Source organism: Poecilia reticulata, chromosome 9 (assembly GCF_904066995.2).
Source record: "Poecilia reticulata chromosome 9, P_reticulata-male-v2, whole genome shotgun sequence".
Classification (NCBI taxonomy): Eukaryota; Metazoa; Chordata; class Actinopteri; order Cyprinodontiformes; family Poeciliidae; genus Poecilia; species Poecilia reticulata.
In genome coordinates this window covers 32,257,930-32,281,898 of record NC_088838.1, presented here as the reverse complement: position 1 = coordinate 32,281,898, position 23,969 = coordinate 32,257,930, and the positions used below count along the sequence as shown (strand labels likewise).

The 23,969-nt window shown below is 37.7% G+C and overlaps 2 protein-coding genes and 1 long non-coding RNA gene across 7 annotated transcripts in view; 2 read left to right on the top strand and 1 right to left on the bottom strand.

The window, feature by feature from the left end:
- mapk1 (mitogen-activated protein kinase 1) overlaps positions 1-13,026 on the top strand; it is a 34,358-nt gene extending 21,332 nt beyond the window's left edge. The window contains exons 3-9 of the mRNA XM_008419352.3: positions 1,184-1,373; positions 2,585-2,701; positions 3,856-3,970; positions 5,889-6,020; positions 7,164-7,273; positions 7,360-7,486; positions 8,786-13,026. Of these exons, the coding sequence (XP_008417574.1) occupies positions 1,184-1,373; positions 2,585-2,701; positions 3,856-3,970; positions 5,889-6,020; positions 7,164-7,273; positions 7,360-7,476 (781 nt within the window). The 3' untranslated portion in view covers positions 7,477-7,486; positions 8,786-13,026. The remainder of the gene's footprint in view (positions 1-1,183; positions 1,374-2,584; positions 2,702-3,855; positions 3,971-5,888; positions 6,021-7,163; positions 7,274-7,359; positions 7,487-8,785) is intronic.
- Positions 2,716-23,969, bottom strand: part of LOC103470723 (uncharacterized) — a 60,478-nt gene continuing 39,224 nt past the window's right edge. The window contains exon 4 of one of the 2 annotated variants that reach the window (XR_014088998.1): positions 2,716-2,865. This is a non-coding gene — a long non-coding RNA (uncharacterized LOC103470723). Of the gene's footprint in view, positions 2,866-3,963; positions 4,124-23,969 lie in introns of those variants that run through there. The other variant, XR_014088996.1, reaches the window with a different exon arrangement.
- The window catches only part of ypel1 (yippee-like 1), a 39,299-nt gene continuing 32,425 nt past the window's right edge, over positions 17,096-23,969 (top strand). The window contains exon 1 of one of the 4 annotated variants that reach the window (XM_081610935.1): positions 17,096-17,744. The gene's annotated coding sequence lies outside the window, so the exon portion shown is untranslated. Of the gene's footprint in view, positions 17,745-18,242; positions 18,461-20,868; positions 21,260-23,969 lie in introns of those variants that run through there. The other 3 variants (XM_017306562.2, XM_017306564.2, XM_017306563.2) reach the window with 3 other exon arrangements.

Here is a 23,969-nt window from a genome sequence, read left to right as displayed (position 1 = left end):
ATGTTTATTACGTCTGTGTTTTTCTCAGGAAACGTGGAGAGTGGCGAGGCTCGGGCGGCTTTTTGTTTGAGCAGGGATGTTCATTTGTGTTTTTATTACATAATGGCCACCTGTCGCCGTGTATTTGCCTCAGATGCTCTTCACTGTTTCCCAACAGCAGCAGTAAAACCGAGTCCACTTGGCAGACGTTGTGTGATCCTGCATCAATGAGGAATCACACAAAACTCACAAAGAATGGTCTAATTGGCATCAAATCAGAAAATGGATCCAGACAACCACATTGTATGATTTATATTTGTTTTAATACTTAAATGAAATAAGTATTTAATGCAATAGAAAAGCAGAACCTAATATTTGGTACAGGAACTTTTGTTTACAGATGTAGTTCTTCCACACTGCAGCAGGGATTTAGCCGATGACTCAACTCAGATCCATTCCAGATGTTTCAGGTTTTATTCAGATTTTCAGCTTCCTTCAGTGATTTTCTATTGGGTTCACGTCTGGCTAGACCAAAGAGCTTCTGGACGGAGAACTCCTTTACAGATAATGCTACCAAAACATCCACTTTTAGAAGGTTTTTTTTTTTTTCAGTCTCCATTTCATAATAATTAGCTCATTTAGCATGAAAGCTAACTCCTCCACAGCCGGATGGTTCCTTCAGCCTTCGTCAAATTTACAGCTACAAACTGCTTTCAGCTAAAATCCGACTTCAATGCATAAAATGACACTAAGTTTGAGATTGTATCCAAATTAATGTCTGAAGCATTTTCAAAAATTTAAGTTTGTAAAGTAAAAAATTTGCTAGAAAAATTGCAGATATTTTGAGATTGATCTCTGAAATTTTGTAAACTTTAAAACTTTAATTTCTGAGTTTGAAAAGTGGAACATTTGCTTGGAAAAAAATTACATTTTGAGGTTAATCTCAGGATCTTTCTAGGAGAAAACTTTGAAATTTGAAAAGTCAAATTTTGACATGCTGATATTTCTGAGGGTTTTTTTTTGTTTTTTTTTTTGTCTTGCACATTTTCATCTTTGGGAGCTCAGAATTTTTCTTGTTCCTAAAAATTTCTGTGTTTTTTTTTTTTTGGTGGAAATTTGCTCCCTTTGCTTTTTCCCTGTAGAAAAGCATTTTAGTTTCCACAAACCCTGACGGGTTTAAAGTCTTTAACCTGGATCGGTGCAGATACATCGTCCAGGATCTCATGGAGACGGACCTCTACAAGCTCCTGAAGACCCAACACCTGAGCAACGACCACATCTGCTACTTCCTCTACCAGATCCTACGAGGGCTCAAGTACATCCACTCTGCCAACGTGCTGCACCGCGACCTGAAGCCCTCCAACCTCCTCCTCAACACCACCTGCGATCTCAAGGTTGGTCTCTGACGTTTTAAGCACCAGACAAACCGGAAAGGCGCCGTGACTTCGTCTTTCTCTCTGACGTAATTGGTCAGTAAGCGGCTTACGAGCTTCTCCTGGCTTCCTAAACCCGTTTCCATAAACCGTCACCGACCTGTGTGTGTTTTACGTGTCACTGTGTCAACACACACCTGGATTACATCAAAAACTTCGTCATGCATGTTTCAGAAGCCCCTTAATGATCCACACATTTCAATCCAATATATTTATACTAGGGCTGACTTATTGATTAATCAATAATTGAAATGATGGTCAACTAATTTAATTAGCGATTAATCCTTAACTACAATACGCAGACTCAAAAATAATGGTGTTGAAAGAACACACTAACCCCAGTAACTGAGTCAACACTATACATAAAAGACAAAAAAATTGCATTTAAGATAAAAAAAAATATACTTTTACCAGAACCCATCAAGTGTCACTTTTAGTTTCTCCTGGTTCAAATTTGATTTAAAAAAAAGCTCCAATACATAGCTAAATAGCTCTCATGTGACGTTACACTTCTGTGAACTTCGTACCTGGCAGCCATCTTGGTAGGCAGTTGCTATGGAGTTGCTGTGACGACAACAAACAAGCCACAAGCCTAGAACCATCTCTCACCGCAGTCCTATATAACTTGTAATCAATATTACATCATTACAACCACTTGAGTTCTCCACCCAACTCTGTGTGAAACTAAGATGAATATCAGCGACGTTTATTGCAGTACTTACTGCCGAGCTTTCAATGCAAATGTAAAGTTAACTCTTAATTGACTTTTAATGCAACTTTGCATTAAAAATCTCATTATTTACCAAATGACACTTCATGACAATAGACATAAATGTGAAGACTCCTTCATGTTTATGACGGTGTCATCAGTCACACCCCTTCAAATAAAGTGTTAAATATTTTACACTTCATGAATCTACATGAAATTTCACTGTCTGGGATGCCTGGCAAGAAATGTTGCACTTTTATGCAATATTCTAGTGTTTTGAGATGCACCGGTATGTAAACTTCTGACTCCATCTAGGTATAAGCTGGAATAAAGTTGAGCTAGAAAAACATTTGTAGATGAAATGATAAAATCCAGCGAAACTTGAACACGTCCACATATAATTTAGTTTTATTTAAAGTTGTGTTTCTGCTGGTTTTCATGCGTCCTGTCGTCTTCCTGTCAGATCTGTGACTTCGGCCTGGCTCGCGTGGCGGATCCCGACCACGACCACACCGGCTTCCTAACAGAGTACGTCGCCACGCGCTGGTACAGAGCTCCAGAGATCATGCTCAACTCCAAGGTGAGCCGCCGGATTTCTTCTTCTACGCTCAAAATACCGCGGTTGGGAAGCACGCAGGATGAGTCCGAGCTGCTTGTTTTAGCCGGGGATTTTTCGTAATAATAATAATAATGTGGCTGTTGTTTCGTCACCCTGATGTGTTCACTGTTTGTTTTGCAACGCTGCTGTAGAGAAATGGAGAAGTAAACTTTAGTTTCATCAAAACCAAATGCACAAAGTTACTTTTGAGCGACCACAGAGTTGAGGGTTCATAGAGAAATTCACCTTTTTAATTTTAAAACCCTTTAAAAAATGGAGAAGAAGCTGAATTTTATTCCATACATTTTTAATAACAATGTTCATGCGACTGCTTGAGTTTTAGGTTTGGAAAGTGCTTGATTTTTGTGTAAAGTCCTTGAAAGTGCTTGATATTCAAACTACACAGTTTTGTGTTGAAGTGTAATGAAATGTTTGACTAAAACCCTAAATTTGGAAAACATTATTTACAGTAGAAACCAGGTATTTTTATACTCCTGGTAAAAAAAGACACTTTTTTGCTGTCTGAATTAAACCAGACTAAACTTTTCTTGTTTTACGTCGGTTAGAATCTCCAGAATAACTTTTATTTGCTAAAAGACGGAAAACGTTTGATATTTTTGTTTTACTTTCTAAGCATTTAATCTCAGCAGGAGAGTCATTTACCTACAATTTGTATTGTTTCAACGTAATTAATATCTATTATCTGTTTAATTGACATAAATATTGGTTTATATTTTACACTTTAAAAAAGTTATTGAAATTGTGGGATTTTGTTTCGTGTTTTGTTCTCTGACCAGTCGGGTATATGAGCTGTGAGAGACATTTTCATATTTTATTTACCTTTGCTGTTGAATGTAGAATACTATAAGACATTATTAACTACTGTAATAAATTATTTGTTTGTTTTTTTACTCCAAATTTTGGTTCGGGAAGAAAATTTAAAACTTGCATTAAAAATGCTTGAATATTGTTGCTGTTTTTGACTTTTGAAATGAGTTTTTTTTTCACTTTGCTGTTGTTAATCTGTACATTAATGTTGCATAAATGTAATATTTTAACGACTGCATAGGTGGTTACGAAGCTGAGTGTTGTTCCATATGTTTTTAATATTTTGATCTTGACGGTGCCGTTTTCAGGGCTACACCAAGTCCATAGACATCTGGTCGGTGGGCTGCATCCTGGCTGAGATGCTGTCAAACAGGCCAATCTTCCCTGGGAAGCACTACCTGGACCAGCTCAACCACATCCTGGGTGAATATGCCTCCTACGTCCAGCCTCAAAACTGGAGCGCTGCATTTTTCCTTCTCCTTTGTGATGGTTTAACAGTTTTCAAACCAAAACAAAGGCTGGTTGTTGGCTTGAATGTGCATCTTTACCTCCAGACGTTCAGTCGGCTCCACAAACCTGTGAAGAAATTTAGCTTTAGGCTTCAAATTTTATATTCAGACTATTAAAATGAAGCTGCTTTTATGTTTTACATGCGGGAAAATATAAAGTTGGCTGTCGAAAGCTGTTATAATGTGTTAGGATTGTCTTTTTATTACCTTTTACTATATTTATATTGACACTTTTATTTGTATTTAGTTACTTTATTATTGTTGGAGCCTGGCAATGAAATGTTGCTCAATATGTACATTTCAAATGACAGTCTGTCCGAATCGATTAATCGATTACTGAAATATTTGCCAACTAATCTAGTAATAGAATAATCGCTAAGAGTACAGACTCTAAAACATGTAATTTGCTAAAGTAACGACACACTCAGAGCAGTAATTAAGAAAAATATATACAAAAAATATATATGCATTTTAGATGAAAACATTCTTTGTCTGTAAATATTTTCTATCCTGAACTTGTGGGATAGTTGAGCTTCACTGTAAAAATACAAAGTCTTACAAAGTATTTTTCTGTCTAGCTTCCAGAACAAATATCTTTTGTCTCATTTCAAGTGTACTAACTTACAAGCAGCTTTTCAGCAAGAAATGTGAGCTTAAGTCAATAATTCCTTAATATTCATGAAAAAGTACTTTGAAAATGTTTTTACAGGTGAAATAATCTGCCAGGACTTTTTGTATCAATATTAAAGAATTATTGACTTAAAACAAACTCCTATATTTTGCTGAAAAGTTACTTGTAATTTATTTACTGTATTTTGATGTTAAGCCGTAGCGTGATTTATAAACTATTAAGTATTTTAAAGATTAACACATGGATGAGTTTCTCTAGATCAGTGGTTCTTAACCTGAGTTCGGTCGAACCCCAGGGGTTCGGTGAGTCGGTCTCAGGGGTTCGGCGGAGCCTCTGCCGACCGCGGAGGTAAAGACACACTTGTGTAAAGTCGTGATGACGCCTCGCTTTGCCATCACTTGCTGCAGAGGATCACGTTACATTGCTTAGCCAATCAGAGGATCACGTTACATTGCTTAGCCAATCAGAGGATCACGTTGCATTGCTTAGCCAATCAGAGCTGCGGAGGAGCCCTGGTTGAAGGAGCTCCTCTCTCAGCATAGATTTGAACTTTTGTCTTTATTTACTTCAGCAAAGCTCAGTTTTGACCAAATTCTATAGTCTAAATCTGCTCCTTAGTCGCTTTTTTTCGGAGTTGGTACTGCCTCTAGTGGCGTGGGGGTGGTTACACAGCTAACATAATTACATTACTAAATCAGAATACCACAAAGTATTTTGTGTGTTTTGCTGCAATAAGAAGGGTTCGGTGAATGCGCATATGCAACTGGGGGGTTCGGTACCTCAAAAAAGGTTAAGAACCACTGCATTAGATCTTTAATCCAGGAAATGTTCCTCAGGCGACAGAAGGCTGATTTTGTAACCGTCTTTATGTGGCTCTGAAGGTTCAGGTCCATCGCTACACCCAGATTTCAGACCTGATCACTTGTTTCCAGCTGGAAAAGTGGAAAGTGTTCTCGTTCTGTTGCAAATGAAGAATGTTTCAGCTGAATTAATCCAATAGTTTAATCTTTCTGAAAAGCTCCAACGTTCAGGGCTTCACACTCTGTCACCAGGAGCAGCTGGTCGGACAATGCTGCCCTTATCCAGTCAGACTCTGAGACTGTCTGTTAGACCAAATACTGCTTCAGCCATCTGCCTCTCCTCCTCTTTGAAAGCGGAGGAGTTTGAGTCGGACATCTTTAAAACGAGCGTTTGATTTCAGGGATCCTGGGCTCCCCCAGCCAGGAAGACCTCAACTGCATCATCAACCTCAAGGCCAGGAACTACCTGCTGTCGCTGCCGGTGCGCTGCAAAGTGCCGTGGAACCGCCTGTTCCCCAACGCCGACAGTAAAGGTCAGAGGGCGCGCCGCTTTATCCACAGGTTTTTAACAAATAAACCAGGCACTGGACAACTAGAGCTGCACCGATCCGACGTTAATATCTCCATCCGTCCAGATATTGAAAAAAATCTGTCTGGTTTAGGTGACATGAGGGCAGATCTATTCGGTCTAGTTCTATGCTTTATTTATTCATTTGAAACAAGGTTTGTTGCTCATCTGGTCACAGTAAATTGTCCCAGAAGTTACCATGATAAACGTTCTGAAAACGGCTCTTTTGAGACCATTTCCCAGTAATATGATGGTATTGACATAATAATGCAAGAACACATTCTCAAAGATTAGCAAACTTTAAATTATAATGGACATTTAGCACTGGAAGACATTCTAAATATCCAAAATAAATAAATAAACAAACAACAAATAAAATGAATTACGAAGTCTCTGTAAACAAAACTGTCCTTCAGAATAAAGTTTAGTTGAGACCAAAACAGCAGACTGAAGACTTTTATCATCCACTTTTGGCAGAAAGAGAAAAAAATAATAAATCGTGGCAATAAAAATAATGCGATTAATTGATTTATTGTTTATTTCAACAGGCCTGTTGCAGTTTATTGATAGTCATCCTATTGTTTTTGTCAGTTTCCTTATTATTTTGAATTCTATTCGTTTTTATATTCCTAAATGCATCGACTGAACAAATTAAGGTTCTTTTACATGTCTGACCAAACCTGTGAAGCTGCTTGTATGCACTGATGCAGCGTTATTAGATTTGTACTTCACTACATTTATGCCTGTTTCAAAAAAGGTTTTAAGTTGATTCAGCTTTTTTTCTGTATAAGCTGAAAGAAAACCTCACATATATTTATGGAAAACTTCTGATTTCGATGTTAAAATAACAAATTGAAGCGTCTTTTTAACAAAAATCCTCACCAGTTCAGTTCTTCAGATTATTTTGCTGTGACGTTTTTTTTCTCTGAAGCTCTATGTAGAAAGTAACTCATCAGCAGGAAAATCCAGTTTTCTTATCGGCTTCCTGCAAACAAAATCTGCGTTTATCTGCTGAGGGACATGAACGGTTTAGTTTGAGGATGTGATGGCGCCCTCTAGTGTTGGCCTGCACCCACTGGTCGTGTTAAATGCTGATTTTGTGCTGCAGCTCTGGACCTCCTGGACAGGATGCTGACGTTTAACCCTCACAAGAGGATCGAGGTGGAGGAGGCCCTGGCCCACCCTTACCTGGAGCAATATTACGACCCGACGGACGAGGTGAGGCGCCCTCGCCCTGCCGCTTTCGTTTCTATGGTTACCGCCCGCGGGTTTTGACGCTGCTCCCCCTCTGTTGTCCCGCGAAGCCCACCGCCGAGGCTCCGTTCAAGTTCGACATGGAGCTGGACGACCTGCCCAAAGAGACGCTGAAGGAGCTCATCTTCGAAGAAACGGCTCGGTTCCAGCCCGGCTTCAGGTCCTAACGGCTCTCAGGTACCGCAGGCCCGGTTTGTTCCCTCCGAAAGGAGCTCTGGAGGAAGTTCTGTTCAGTTTGAGACTCAAAATAAAGGACAACTGGCTAAAATGGCAACACACTCAGAGCTGTAATCGAGCCAAAACTCTGCAAAACCTGTGTAGATTATGCATTTAAGATAAAATACAATAAAACCCTTCTTTGTAAATGTGTTCTAATCAGAACTCGAGTGGTTTAGTTGAGCTTCACCTGGTTCAAATTAAGTTAAAAAAAATGATATACTGACAGATATTCACACGTCAGATATGCTGATCATTTATCACTAATCAAATGTATTGATTGAGTATTTGGGTTTTTAGCCTCGATTCAAAGGAACTCAGTGTTTCAGCAGTTCCTCAGGTTTCTGGAAGTTTGTTTCAGATTTGTGGAGCATGGAAACTTTCTGAAGTAGGATTCTGTTCAATTTGAGACGATTAATTGGTTATTGAAATAATAATCAAATAATTTAGTAATTGATTAATCATTAACTGGAGTAAACAGACTCAGAATAAAGGCCAGTTCTCTAAAACGGCAACACACTCAGAGCTGCAATCGAGCCAAAACCGTGCAGGAACCATAAACATGCATTGTTAGAGTCGCCTGGTTCAAATAAAAATTCTACATATTTTTATGTAACCATTTAAGTTTATTTTATTTGTAAAATGTCTTTGAGAACGATGAGGGTTAAAAAGCAACATAATTCTAGTTGCATTGTATATAAAATTAAAAATGCATTAGAATACTGCCATTAAATAATTATTGTTTTTAAACATCATTCCTTTAGAGAACATTTGATTATTTATTAAAATGATGCATCTGCAGCTAAAAACGATACTAAATAAATAAATAATATATTTCTGCTTCACTTAACGTCAGTGCAGTGTAGGTCTGATCTGCTGAGTGTTTTTCAGGTAACTAATCAATAATTGGTGATTAATAGGAGAAGCTGAAACTTATTAACGTTTTTTATAAAACATGTTTACAAAGAAGTTTTTTTTTTTTTATCTAAATGCAAAATGAACATGTATGTTTGTACAAATTTGGCTCAGAGTTTCTTGTTCTTTCAGTAAATCTACGTTTTGATTCTGCACACGCCAGTTAATCGATTACCAAATTAATTACGTCAATAATCGATTAATTTGATTAACCGTTTCAGCTCTAATCAGGACTTCCCTCCAGATCTCCGTCTCTCTGCTGCTTGTTGTGATATTTTTAGTTTTTTTCAGCCTCGTTTCACGGCGAAGCATCAAAACACAAAATGTTTTCGTTTCGTCCTGCAGGAGATTCTGCGGACAGGCTTCTGCGTTGCCACTGCTCCTCCCCGCCTCCTCTCTGTTGCTGTGATTTTTTTTTTTTTTGTTTGTTTGTTTTGGGGTTTTGGTTTGCTCTGTTTTGTTTGTTTTTTACTCCTCTCTCCTGTTCACACCGCCTGGATTCCTCCGGTTTCTCTTTTCAGTTTCCTTTTTCTTTCGTCAAGTCCACTTTGCTCAGGAACGGCGTCAGGAATCAATCAGTCATTCTCCGTCTCTCCTTTCTTTCTCTCTCTCTCTCTCTCTCGGCGGAGAGGCGAGGTAAGGGGACCGGAGGGGTGGGAGTCACATCACAGCTCATAGTTTGGGGGGTGAATTTTGTTTTTTGAAGCCAAGATAAACAACTTTTTTTTTTTGTGTTTATATGTGTGTCTCAAAAGGCATTCGAGTTAAAATCTTTTTTTTTTTATGATACTTTTTGTTTTGGTGCAGCTGCTTTGCACAAAAAAAATCATCTATCATTAAAACAAAACGAGTTTTCATAACTTTTATCACACTGTTGCAACAGGATGCAGTGATTTTTGTCTTTTCTTTCTCTCATTTAGAAAAATTCGACTTAACTCGCCTGATTTATGCAATTATGACAGAATGAGCCAGACTTTAACTGGCCACAAGCCATCACTTGGTGTTGACGAGGATGTATATTTTATCAAACCTTGTATTTTAATCTCAAACATACTCACACAGAAGGCCCCTGATATGAGGACCGCATTTAACTAAATATATATATATGAAGCCTGAAGAGTCTTAAGATGTTTTATTGTTTAGGGTGAATTTAATGAGTTTCTAAAGGAAAAAAGTCCCTTTTTTTATTTCTTATTGGCATTAAAACGTGTAGATATGTACGGTTTATTGGAAGTTTCTGCCTTAGCCACGAGGAAATAAAGGAAAAGTTGATTTCACACAAGTTTGTATGATATTTTCATATTTTCCAGGAGGTGGGACACGTAGAGTCCTCCACCTTCCCCCTCTTCTGATTTCCTATTATGATTATTATTATTCTTTTCTTGTCCTCTTCAGTGTTTGTGGATCTCTCTCGCCTTGTTAGAAGAAAACTGTGCCCTTTTGCATGACTGTTATAAAAAGCTCCGTATACAAAGACAGCGACGTTAAAAGTGCCACACAAGCCGGCCCGGTTCGCCGCCGCCTCCTCCTCATCATTTCGTGGTAAAAATCGTTTCCAAACACTCGGTGCTTTCTGCCCCCTGTTTTTATTTCCGCTTACCCGCCCTCCGTCCGACGAGCAGATTTTAACCTCTGCATGTTCAGAAACGATAAATCTGTGTTTAAAATGTTAAGACGAATATTTAAAGCACAGCATGACGACATATTACTCCTACGTCACGTTTAAATCGCACATTTTAGTTCTAGAAACAGTTGGACCAGCACATAACTGCTTTAACTGAGGGGAAAAACATGCATCACTGCAGCGGAAGTCAAGAATATCGTTACCGTTTGTGTTTGATCAGATTGAAGACTGTTAAATTAAATACTTTTATTTCACATATTATTATATTTTGATAGGGGGAAAAAGGGTTACTATTGCACCTCTTCAGTTTATCTAGAATCTTCAGGGCGTCTATGGAAATATTTAACTAAACGGCTGAGATTTTAGTCATTAAAGTACCTCCAAATTGCACAGATAGATTTAAAACTTAGATTATGCAGCAAAATGTTAGATATTTGGATAAAATCCTAGCAGAGGAAGAAAAAATATTGATAATTTGCTGCTTCCCAGCTTAAAGTCAGCAGCTTTTTGGAAGATTTTTCTCATTATGAACACAAATTGTATTTGACTTTGGTAGAGAAAACGAGAAAAGCCAAGCTGCTGAATTTTTGTTTAAAGTTGGGAGGATTTACGTTTCCAGCGTAAATAAACGCGGGATTCTTCACACAGCTTGCAGTCGAGTATATCTTTGTTTTTGTGGACGACTTATCTTTACAAGAGGACGTTAACGCGCCGCTCAGACGCACTCAAGCCATAGCTGGTCAGCCGCACCTCTGGCCACACCCGGTTGTGATGTCATCGCGTCCGGACGCGCCTACATCACAGCAGCCATGTTGGAAATTAAACCGCTGCAGATCGACCGCAAAGGGGGGCTGGACTAAAGGAATTTATGAAAACCTGTTTATGCCACCATAACAGCATAAGTAGTCAAAATTTGGATATGATTGTTATTACAGTGGCACAAATGGGCTTCGTAATGCCATATTAGTAAAATCTCCACTTTTTTACTTCATTATCTGTTTAAAATGACTGATGGGTTTAATAAAAAAATAATTAAAAAAAAACCGATGCATCGTGGATCAAAAACTTCACCTGCTGAATCATACATTTAGATTTAATTGATATTACAGTGGCACAGATGGGCTTCTGTAATAGCATATTATGAAAAATATAATTTCTTTACATAATCAGTTTAAAACTGATTGTAAAAATGCCTGTTTGAGTTTAAAGAAACAAAAAAATGCACCACTGATAAAAACTCTAACCATATGCATTTGCATTATAATTGGCCACAATTTGGATTTAATACTGGCACAAATGGATTTCCGTAATATACCACACGAGAGCTCGATTTCTTAAATTCATTCAGCTTAAAGCTTATATAAAAATTCCTGTTTTAATTAAAAAAAAAATGCATCACATATTAAAAATCTAACTAGCTATGTCATAAATTAGTCAAAACTTTGAATTCAATTATTACAGTGGCACAAATGGGCTTCCGTAGTACCATATTAAGAAAAACTCCACATCATTATCAGTTTAAAACTTGAATAAAAATGGTTGATTGGGTTTAATGAAACAAAAAATGCAGCACATGTCACAAACTTGGCTAGCTGCATCGCATTTAGTCAAAATTTGGATTTTTGTAGTGGCACAAATGGACTTCCGTAATGTACCATATAAGGAAAAACTCAATCTCTTTACATTATCAGTTTAAAACTTGTAGTTATGGTCTGAGATGGTTGCAAAAATCCCTGATTGGGTTTAATTAAAAAAATGCAGCTCAGATCAAAAACCTAACCTGCAACACATTTATCTTTAAAATAATTCTAACTCAAATTTAAGCTTAAAGCTCTGAATCACCTCTTCACTCCCATTTTAAATGCATGTCTACATTTCGACTCCAGCAGAGATTTAACCCATCTGTCGACACGAAACGATGACCAAAACGTTGCTCTGTTTTGTTTAGTTTTTTGCACTTTGCAGATTTAATCCCAGCGCTCGTCACGCTCGCTGCACACACTCGTCCGTCTCCGTTATGATGAAATGCACTTGCTTCTCCGGTGGTTGGGATGGGACTTGTAATCCGAGGTGCCTGCCAGGACTTGACATGCCTGTAGATAGTTTTCTTTCTTTCTTTCTTTGAGAAGCGGGGCGGGGAGTGGGGATGGGAACTTTTAAAGGGCACTGGAAACCTTTTAGGGGGATTAGTTGTATAAAAAGAGGACAAATTAAAAATGATAAATAAAAAATGATTAAAAAAAAAAAGCTTCAGCTGAATTCTTTGTGCAACCTTGTCTGTTTGTGCCTTTTTTGATAGTCTCGATATCCAAGATTTTGATGTGCAGCTTTTGTTTAGTCGGGAATCCGTTGTAATCGCAGTATACGCTCTTAAAGATGAACACAATCAGCTCTGTGGGTGGGGGGTGAGAACGGGATGGGGGCGACCTTATCCTTCATTTCTGTACATTTTAAGAGATGTGTTGCAACAGCTGTGTGATCTGTGACTGTAATAAAAGACGAAAAGCAAACATTTCAATATATTTTTTTTGCGTTGCCCTTTATTTTCCTTTTTAATTTTTTTTTTTTGGATGTTTTTGTGCAGATATTTTTATTGTAAAATTAATGTTTCTATCAGACACTAATCTTGTTTGAGTTGTCTCCAGTGGAACTTCTTCACTCTGTATGTTTTGATCAGTATAAATCTTTAATTGTGTAGTTTTAAAAAAGGAAAACTAAATAAAGAAAAAAAGAACCATTGGTTGTATTTTAAAGGTTTGTTTGAGCTGCCATTAAATCGTTTGGAGTTGATTGGTGGGTTTTATTTCGCTGTCGTGTGAAGGATTTGACTTGAACGAAGCATTTGCTATTATTACAGACTGACTGCTACTTTGGGGAAAAATGTTTTTTGGGGGGTGGGGATGTCTTTTGCAACTCTGCCATGACATTTCAATAGACGTTCATTAAAAATAATATACCTTCAGTAGTGTGTCTAAGTCTTCATTCATTGTAAGTTGGCGTGGAAATATTTTTGCTCTGTTTTGCTGCGTGAAGGAGCGACCCGCATGCGCAGAAGAACGTTGACGTCACAGCAGCGCGCTGTTTACGGAAGTAATAATGTATGCCGCCGTCTATGGATCGATTTTACAATTATAAGACGACAAAGAAAATGTGTGACTGGTTTGCGACCCCAAAGCGACAGTCATTCGCAAATGAAAAACTCTGACGGTCATAGCAAGACGATGGAAGCTAATAAAAAGCACAACTGTTAGCATCGGTGTTTGAGGACCTCTGACTAAATAAGTCTGTCTGTGGAGGGATTGTGATGTAATGCGCTTTACTGATGCACTTCTTTCCTGAGTTCATTATTATTTTTAGTCACTGTTTACGTCCGGATTTACCGCGTCTGACTTCTTCAGGTGCAGAATTATGACGTCAATTACATAAAAGTAGGAATGTCATGATCATTCAGCTATTAGCTTTGCTTTATTTTTTATTAGCTTCCTTCACTTTATGATTTTATGACGACACTGTTGGCTCCCATTGCTCGACAGCTTTAAAATCGATCCCTAGACGGTGGCTCTTACTTCCGTAAACAATGCGCTACTTTGACGTCAACATTCTTCTGCGCATGCGGCTCACTTTGGGAACGTAAACTGTTCACACAAGTTTTATTGCGGTTGCATTTAATTAGCATGATTGCTTGAACTTTATCAACATGTTTCGTGTTTTGGGATTAATTAAAATATGATGCTATAATGTGCCTTACGCATGTCCATTGCAAATTCGCAGCTCTGCATCAGTCCAAATGTTCGGTGTTGCTCCCAGTTAGCACTGATTAATTGGGAACAGCTGTTTACTTTGACTAAACGGGTTTGTAGGACATCATGACTGAAAAAAATACCTTCAGCTGCTCACAGCTCCGAGAAGGGACTAAAACGACATTTTTAAGAAATACAATACAAGATGTTTCACTTTTAAGCGGACGTGGCAGGAAGTCAGAAGTTGGTACCTCATCTGGTCTGGAAATGCAAATGGCGTGAAAGTGGAAAAATTAAAGAATTTAGAAGACTGCTGCTGGAAACGTCAAGGAAGACGCTGCTGACCTCCGAGACCTACTTCTAAGAGAAAAAATGAGTGAAGGTAAAATTTTAACTGATGTTCAAAACTTATACAAATAAAGTATGAAAATAAGGTTCGACACGAATTCATCCAGGATTTTTTTTTTACTTAAATTTATTTGTAAAAGGAACAACAAAAAATCCAAAGCCTTTTACTAAAATTAAAGCTTGGTCACGCCTATTATGATGTACAAAAAGATGACGATTGAAATAAAAAATTTAGGAAAAGATGAAAAATGTAGAATATGGTTTGCCTTTATTAAAAAACAATCTGGCAAACCAGACCTTTTCTCTGGTTTTTAATCTTAAATTATTTAAATATGACTGCTTTGCTTATTTCATAAGAATTCATGTTTATTTAGTAGGTAAAAATAAATAATTTCTACAATTATAATTTGAAAGAAAAATACAAAAATTTTGGACATTTTAATCCCCAAGCCAAAAAGTTGACACTGCTGGTTTAATTTGATTAAATTTATAGTTTTAACTTACTTCCATATGCACACTTATTTTTATTTTATTTTTGTCTATTTTACATTTGGTCATATTTAAATTGCTTTCAATATTACAATCATACACAGATTGCGTATGAACATAAATTAGGCACATTTTGTTAAATATCCCCTTAAAAATCATGGTTCTGTGCGTTTAAAACACGTTCCGACTTAATTTAGTTATTTATTACCATTTTAAACGGACATTTTTTACGTACATAAATCGGTTTCGGAAAATGAACCATAATAACCTCGTACAGGAGCCTGTTTGCTTTGACTGCACCGGATTATGTAATCTGCAGAGTGATATTAACCTGGCAAACTCTGGGGGTCGCTGTAGTACAAGTTAAAATCTCTGCAGTCTTATTCTGCACCGCCAGAGCTATTACATAAGATTTGATTCATAAATTCAACATTTATGTTTGTGGGTCACGGCGGGAAGGCATGTTTTTTTTTTTTTCCCATTTCTTAAATTTGCTAAATAAGTTCACAATCTTATAGAAATTTGACATTTATGACATTTACTCTGATTTATAACGAGTGAAACAACGATATACCCGAAAATGTGTTATTAATTAGCTTTAAAAATAAAGAGTACGAGAACAATTAAGCTAAATCGTAAGAGAAAACAAACCAGTCAAATATATTGATTAGCCAAGAGTTTGTTTACTTGCTCTGGTTCCACCACGTGCCTGCAATGCGGCCACGCATGCGCGATAAACAGCTACATTTACATTTGGCACGCGTCACAGGTGGTGGCGCGCACTGCCAAAAACAACAAGCGGACGCGCGCAAATTACAGCCTTCCCTCGCGCTGATTGGCTGTATTTAGCTTCCCCCGCCCTCTTTGGCAGCTGATTGGTCGAGCGGACGGTCTGCTTCGTTCTCATTGGACGCTATTTGTGGCTTCGGCTGTGTAACTAGGCTACTGTGCTGCTGCTGCCGCCTTCACGGATCGCGCGCTGCGTCGGAACTAACAGTGTTTTTAAGCGAAAGACGTTGTTTTGGTTGGAAAAGAAGCAGCTCCGGGGTTTGTTTGTAAACGTTTTGAATTTAACAAAGACTGATTGAATTATTAATACTTTATTCATTTTTTCCCCCTGTGGTTATGTCTTTAAAACACAGCAAGTTTAGACAGAAGTACGGCACTTAATTAAATATTTAGTTATTTCAAAAGAAATGTTTAGATTTGGATATATGGAGCAAAGAATTGCTTAATTTATCTTTATCATCTTACAGTTTGAAATGTTGGCAGGTGTTTTGATTTTCCAACACTTATTAACCATTTTCTGTAGAAATACTTCATAGATGGTGAATTCTACATTAATTTTAGATCTAGTGTGATCTTTACCATTTCAAGAGGGTTTTAATGTGAAATATCTCAATTTACTTCTCACCACAAATTATTGACTGCATTTGCATGACTGTGTAAAACCTAATCATTACCAGAAGACCTTCTTAGTAAGGATGCCATTCTAATAATCACCATAAAAACTCCAACAAAACCTGTTTCCACAATGTTGCTGGTGACAGATTAACTTTATTCCTGTCTAACTGAGTCTAACTGAAATCCTTCTTGATCTAATTAACCAACTTCTATAAAAAAAAAAAAGCTGCAGATGTGCTTTCTTCTTTTAGCAACAATAGAAAAACCATAAAAATTAAAGTTTTCCAGTATGTTTGAGAACTTAAAGGTGAGATGTTTAATTTAATTCAATTAAAAAATATACTTTATTGATCCCAGAGGGAAACAAAATTTAGCTGCAGTGACGAAGACTTCTGGACATGTCTACTAACCACCTGGACTAGTTTTGTCTAAGTGATTAGTAGACATGTTTGTACATCTGCAAAAAAAGAATTGGGTAAAAAAAAAAGTTAAACTTGTCAAAAATTACTCAAGCTATCACTTTAGTATGGCGACGATATCATTTTTTGAATACGAATGTTTTAGTCTACAGTATGCCACTGAAACGTAAGACGCACAAAATCTGTTGGCACTTATGGGATTCCGTACAGGAGCACTAAAATGCCAGAACTTGGAAATAAATTCAGGATCTCGTTGTAATGTGAAACTTTCTTGTTTTAAAAAGGAGATGCAAAACTTGCTATGATGATTGAGTTTCTCGTTTAAGAAGAGTTTTGTCAAGAAAACGATATTTTTTGTTATGAACGTTGTTATAACGGTTTCTCATTTATAAAAAGATTTCTTGTTATAAGGAGATTAAAATCTCGTCTCATTATGACAACAACATTTCTTGTGTTCGCGAAATATAAAATGTGCTCCTCTGTCTGGTTGTGACTCATCATCATGTCATCTGTTTCTTCTAGACGACATCTAAACCAGCGGTTTCTGTTTTACCGCTACAATCTTTCTCATTTAAAATAACATATTTCAGTTTTAATAAGATATAAATCTTGTTTTAGCAACAAAGTTTTCTCTTTTGCTTTTTGTTTTCCAGCTAAGTGATTCCGTAGTTCTGTACTTTTTGTGTTGTTGTATTTTTAGCTTATTTACGATTCTTGTCACCCATATCTCCCGCAGCTCTTGAACGCAGCATCAGTTGATGAAATAAAACGCAGCTTTTTCTGCACTTTTCAGACAAGTTTCACTCCGCAGTCCTCTCGCTCTCTGCCTCCCCACCCAGACCGGAGACTCTGACCGGATAGTTGGATTCATGGCTGCGCATCTGTTCGCGTTTTGACCAAAACGCGCCGCTCTGCACAGATTATCGGGATTTTCGCTATAAATAAGGCCTCAGACGGAACCGCTCGGCCTGCCGTCATTTATTTCTGCAGCTTAAGTATCCAGAGGAGATTTTAAAAACACAAACGGCATGATCCCTCTCTGACGGATGGGTCTCCACTCCTCAGCCGGGACAGAAGATTCCCGCAGATTTCCACGGATCGCCCTTCAGGACGGGACGCGCGGATGTTTGAGGAGACTTTTATTTTTTGTTTTTGTTTTTTAAACTGATCCGATCTGGATTTATGGAACCGTGAAGAGCCGAGAAACGCGCCTCCTCCACCGGGTTGTTTTGGTCTGAGGAGAGGAGAGGAGAGGGGGGAAAGGCGAAGCGGCTTTTGGGGTAAGTGCAAAACGCAGGGTGACCTACTGGAGGACGCAGCGTTATTTGCACCAAATCCGCTTTTAAATGGGACTTTTGCGGCTTTAGCGTCGCATTAACGCAGGAATGCGCTGAAATATTCACAAGGTTGCTAAATTTGTGCGCTACTTTCTGCATCCTGCACCATTAAATGCGTGAAACTCTTCATATTTGTTGCTAATTTACAACCAAAAAGTGTGAAAGAACAGTTTCTATCCTGTGCTGTATGTCATTTTGAACCTTGACCAGCATGTATGATGAGGTTACAGCATCGCTTTCTTTCCAACAGCCACGTTTTGTAATTTGAGATTGGAGTTGCGTTCAAGTGCGCGGCTCATTTCAGGAGATCGCGTCCTGCAGACGCGGATCTCGGGTTTTTGGTGTGTGTTTTTGTGTGTTTTCATGGGGAGTGGGGTACGTGTGTGGGGGGTGGGGGGGTGGGGAGATTATAAAGTCACGTGCACACGGCGACAAAAACACAGATTTCATAACGCACGCGCGCACAGCGGCGTGCAGCTGCAGCAAATGTTGCGTTTACGTACATCCATCCCCCGATATAACAACGTTCACCTATTGAGATACATGATAGTTCAAGTAAAAATAAAGAAATATGGGAATTAATCGATAAATAAATAAAAAGCAGCAGTTGAACTGTTGTTTTGGCTGACGCGCGTCCTCGACGTCATCCGCAGGACGAGGTAGGTCGGCTGTCACATTCATGCTTCATTTAAGGTTTTATTTATTTATTTATGTTGATTTCTGAATATTTAACGTATTTTTAAACCGTCACTGCAGAATGACGCTGATCTGCTGTAAACAACCTAGAAGTTGCAATAATTAAAAAAAAGACGACATGTTGCTTTTTGATAATCTTTCATTTTTAATTTTTTTTAAATTTATTTTTGAATCTCTCCTGATTAACTCCTAATTTTTTCTTTTTTTAAAAACAAATTAAGTAAAACTTAACCAGAGTAATTATATTTCCAGATGTTTTTTTTTAAAACAAAAGAATCGGGAAGCCGACCCGTATTCATGTTTTCACCCTGCTGTAAAATGATGGGGAACTTCTTGTATTTATTTACACATCCTGGTATCTGCACGCTGCCGCCTACTGCTGGTGGCGCGTTCACGCCGCATGGGAAATAATTTCCACTGCAATATCGACACCGTTTCAGTTATTTATATATTTATATTTTTCCTTTGTGCTCAGTCTGTGGAAGGATGTGGAGATTTGCCAGTGAGGTTTTTAAAAATCTGTTTTTGTGGATGTGTTGGATATGTCTGTTTATATTTACTGCCTCTGCCAAAAGTTAAACTATTTCACATTTTGTCCTCTTACATCATAATCTAATGTAATTAATTACATTTTACTTCAATTTGTTGGTATATTACCATTTTTAAAAGGTTTTGTATTCTTGTACTCTTGAAGCAAAGTCCTGTCCTGTTAATTGTAATTTAAGTGCAACATAAATGCAGCTGTTCTGCAAAGACCAGATTTAAGGATGCTGAGGAAACATGGTAGTGGCAGCATCATGGTACAGGACAATTTTTAACTAACATTGTCTCTTTAACTCATAATTAGGACTAAAACTCAAATTTTGACTAAACTCACAAGTGACTTTTATTGTTGCTATTATGAGTAACATTAGTAATTATAACTGTAAAACTCACAATTATTACTTTTATTCTCGTTTATGACAAAAACTCACAATTAGGACTTTTATTCTTGAAATTTTGTCTTTTAATCTCGTAGTTATTACTTCAAAACTCATAGTTATGACTTCCTGTTTGACTTTTATTTTTTCTTTAATAGCAGAAATGGGCTTACGTTGAATACAAACGCCACACTTTTCAGGTTTTTATCTCTTTAAAAATAGTGAAAATCATTTGTATCTGTCATTCCACTGCACAATTATTCAGTGCTGTTTTATCTTTCTAAAAAAAAAAAACTCATTGAGGTTTGTGGTTTAAGTTAAAAGAAAAAGTTTAAGTTTTAAAGTTCACTTTGTTGCAACTTTCAAGAAAAAAAAAATGGCATTGGCCAAAATTAAAATTGGCTGGTCAAGCTGTTTAAACATCAGTGATCGGCCAGAAATCTGCAATCAGTGCACCCTTATTTTAATAATTGGTTTTACATAACAACTCCTTTTATTTTGCTTCTGATTGCAGTTGGAGCCTGTCAGTCTGATAAATTGACAAATTTTCACCCCAAGACATTTCAAGCCGGTGTCACAAAGCAAGAACAAGCAGCTATCTAAAACTTATTTGCTTACAGAAGAGCATGAGTACATCACTGGCTGTCAGAGGAAGCACAAAACGTCCCTGAGGCAGAAATGAACCAAGCTGTGATCAGCACTAAATGTCCACTTGACAACTCAAAAAAATCAGTTTTAAAGTTATTAAAACTAGAATCAAAGAGCTAATATACCTGGAATTTTGGAGAAATTTGATAATTCAAATCACAAACTGCTGAATTTGAGCACAAACAAAACAATGTTAATTACTGAATTTTTATTATTTTATTAAAAAAATTTTTTACAAAAAAGACAGTTTCCTACAACTTTCCAGCTAGTTAGCTTACTAGCTAGCTAAGTTAGCTAGTTCGCTAAGAGTGGACAAAAACATTACATTATTCTATAGATCGGGTTATTTTTGTTGCTCAACTGTTGAGATGTTAACACAATAATTAAAGTTATACTGTTATTAGATACTGCTTTAAGTTAAACAATATTTATTTAGTTGGGAACCAAACTTCCCTACCTTGAGGAGTCTAGCTAGCTATTTTAAAAAATTTATTTTATACATTCATTAAATCAGCTAGACTAGACTGCTTTTAGGTTAAATAGTTATTTTCCCCCCAATGTGTCTTGGTTTAAGCAGCTCCCTGAAGGAAAATTATGTTTTCTGTTCACTCTAGCTTGCTCTGTATAACTCTCCGTGTTTCCCTAAGCTAGCTTAGTTCTATGTTTATACTGTAAATACTGGCGGTTTATTAACAAATAATTTTGGTTGAAAATATTTTTACAATATATTTGGCCATCACAGTTGTATCAAACCTCCGCGCTTATCAAGAAATCAGTATTGATTCTTTAAAAACTATAAGAACCGTTTTTTTTAAGTTTCAAATCGGTTATCTTCTTTCCTACGGGTCCGTGAAGGCAACGCGGCCGCCCATTGGTCGATTCGGCCGTCAGTTCGAACGCGCTTCTCCTCCCACGTGGTGACGTCCCCCTCTCCAAAGTAACCAGGCCAGTCCATTACGCACACAAAAGGCACAACAAAAGCCCGTGTTGGGAAAATGAGATCCGTCAGCACCTTGTGGACGCAACAATAAGTTCCCACCTGGCCGCATCACACGTGGACCGGAATCTGGGACGGAGACAATCACCGGTTTACCCCCGAAAAGAAAACAGAAAAAAAAAACATCCACATTAGCATAAAATAACAACAACATCCATCTGGCTGCAGTTTCCCCCACCGAGATCTTGACTCAGGTGGTGAGTAGATCCAACAATGTTTTCATTATGAATCTGTGAGGAAAGGTTCGGTTCTGGTGCCGCGGTGGGTTCACTGTCAGAACAAAAAACAAGAAGAAGAAGAAGAAGAAGGAAAACAACGAAAGCAGCTGAGCCACACTGTTGCGCTTCGTCGAGTTCTTTTGTTGGTGATAAACACGTTTGGAGGCGGAAAAAACATGGAATTAATCAGATTGGAAACGACCTGAATGTTGAGATTAAACCACGTAGATGTGGTTTAAAGGTGCATGCTGTGTTTTTCTTTATTTCTCATGTTTAACAGAAGAGGACAGCGAGTCTTTTGTCTGGACACCTCTTCCTGTTCGCGGAGACGCACAGTGCGCCGCTTCTTTGTTTTCATTTAGAATAATCAGCTGATCCTGCTGGGATCCCTCAGTCCTCTCTGCGCTTATCTGCTAGAAAGCTTTAGTTTTTAGTCATTCTGCTAAAGAAAACGCCATATAAAGACAAAACGGACCTGATAAGAAGGTGAGGAAGTGGAATCAAACAAAAGATGAGCAGGAAATGACTAGTTTATCACCTTTCAAAAAGCTTATTCGGCCTTTTATTTAATCTGTTTGTTGTAGGAAAACATGGGTTATCATTAAAATAAGCTAAAAATAAAGAGGAGATACTTATTTCATGCGCTAAACCCACCAAAACCCTGCTGACTTGTCCATATTGGGTATTATTGAATAAAGTGTGCGTCATATCAAGCAGTCATCGGGGAAAACAAACGACCTATTGTTTGCACTGATCGATCATCCAGACGCTGGAACTGGCTGATATTTGTTCCGTCTTTCTGATTGGCTAAGAAGTCGTATAACGTTTGGCCTGTAAATGCATCATAAAGCAGGATGATGAACTGACTTTATGGGCTTTTTTTTCTAGATAATAATTAACTAAATGCTAGAGATGCAACATTGTGTGAAAACAGAAATTTTCAAAAAAGAATTTAATGTTCTATGAACTCCTGTTAAAGATATTTAAATTATTTGTCATTAGGACAAAAGAAATCTGTGAAAAACTGAATCCATGTTGACGAAAGTCGGGAAAAGGCCAGAAAACGGCTGATGGGTGCATCTCTGCTCCAAACGTTTGTGGTTTGCTTTGATCGGACGGTAAACTTTTCAAAACCTTGAAACTGAAAACGGACCCGAGTCCAGTCAGAAACTAAAGTAACCCAATAGGAGAGAGAACAAAGATCAGCCAGTCGGGCTGCGGTGAAGTCAGGGAGGAAATTAAAACAGGCTGCCGTTGTTTGTGCTTGACGACGCACCGATCAATCAGCCACACGTTGGAATCGGACAACTTTTTTTCTTCACCAGCAATCAAATGAATAAAAATCTGATTTTTTTTTCCCCCTCTTGTTCATTAAATGCATCAAAACAAAGATCTCATAAGTTTTAGTCTATAAGTGCATAAACCTTTTCTTTATTGCAGCTAAAACAAATCCAACAAAAACAAGTTGTTTATTTCTGTTGGATTGAAAATTATTCCCTATGTGGAACCTGTTTAATCATCTAAGAGCATCATTAGCGTGTCATGAATGCTAAGGCTAGTTAGCATAGCAACGCGGCCTGATGACGACAAATAAACAAATAAACAGTTCTCCTGTAACTTTAAGTTGTTTCTTCAACTTTAGCACATTTAGCAGCGAACACATCAGATTGATTGACAGCGCTAAGACCCGCCTCCTGGCTCTGATTGGTTGGTTTTGGTCAGGATGCATTTCTTCAGCTCAGGGAGGAAATCGATCTTTTCACAGGTTATCTCTCTCGTTGAACTGTCGTGACATGGTGACGGCTAAACACATGAAATATTTTTATGAAAGTTAAATGCTGCAGCTTTAAGGAGGAAACTAACTTGGAATCAGATCCATGAAATTGGCAAATGGCAATCGGTTCATTATTATTATTATTTAGATTTTGATACAACACAGACCCGACTAGAGGTGCAACAATCGGACCGACGTCCTTCATTTTGGAGATCGATCTTTCTACGCAAAGGTCTGAAAATCTTCCACTGTCCCATTTTACTCCGCATCAGGTCACATCTGCATTTCGTGATACTCACCAAACATGGACTGTTGAAATCACAATCGGCACTCGGGCTTTTTAAAGATCGGTCAGAAAGGTGCAATCGCTGCACCCTAATGTGTGATTTTGGTGTTTTTGTTGTAAACGAGGGAAAAGTCTCTGAGTTTTCCAACCTGTAAACGCAGCAACAGGTGGGGGAGGGGCAGAACTGGAGAAAACATTCTTGTACTTCCTCTAGCGCCTCATTAAAAGGACTTTTAACAGCATGAAGTAATTAAAAGCACAACTTTTTAAAAACTTGGACTGTTGTCTTCAGGGATCATTTTATTTATAGACGTCATGATTCACTTTATTTGTTGTTTCTGTTGTTTGTTTACTTAGTTTGGATATTTAAAATGGCTTCCAGGTCCAGCGTTAAATTTCCATTAAACCTTAAAGTTTATCCAGCTTTGGTTATGTGTTATTATGCTGTAATTACTGGCCTCAAAACAACAATATTATCGTTTATCGTAATAACTTCTGAGGCAATTAATTGTCCAGTAAAATGCATCGCGCCTGTTGACGCCTCGTTGGATGCTAAAGTGTTTGTTGTTGGGGAAGAAGCCAAAACAAACGCAGGAACACGCTCTGCGGCTGGTATTTAACTGTCTCTG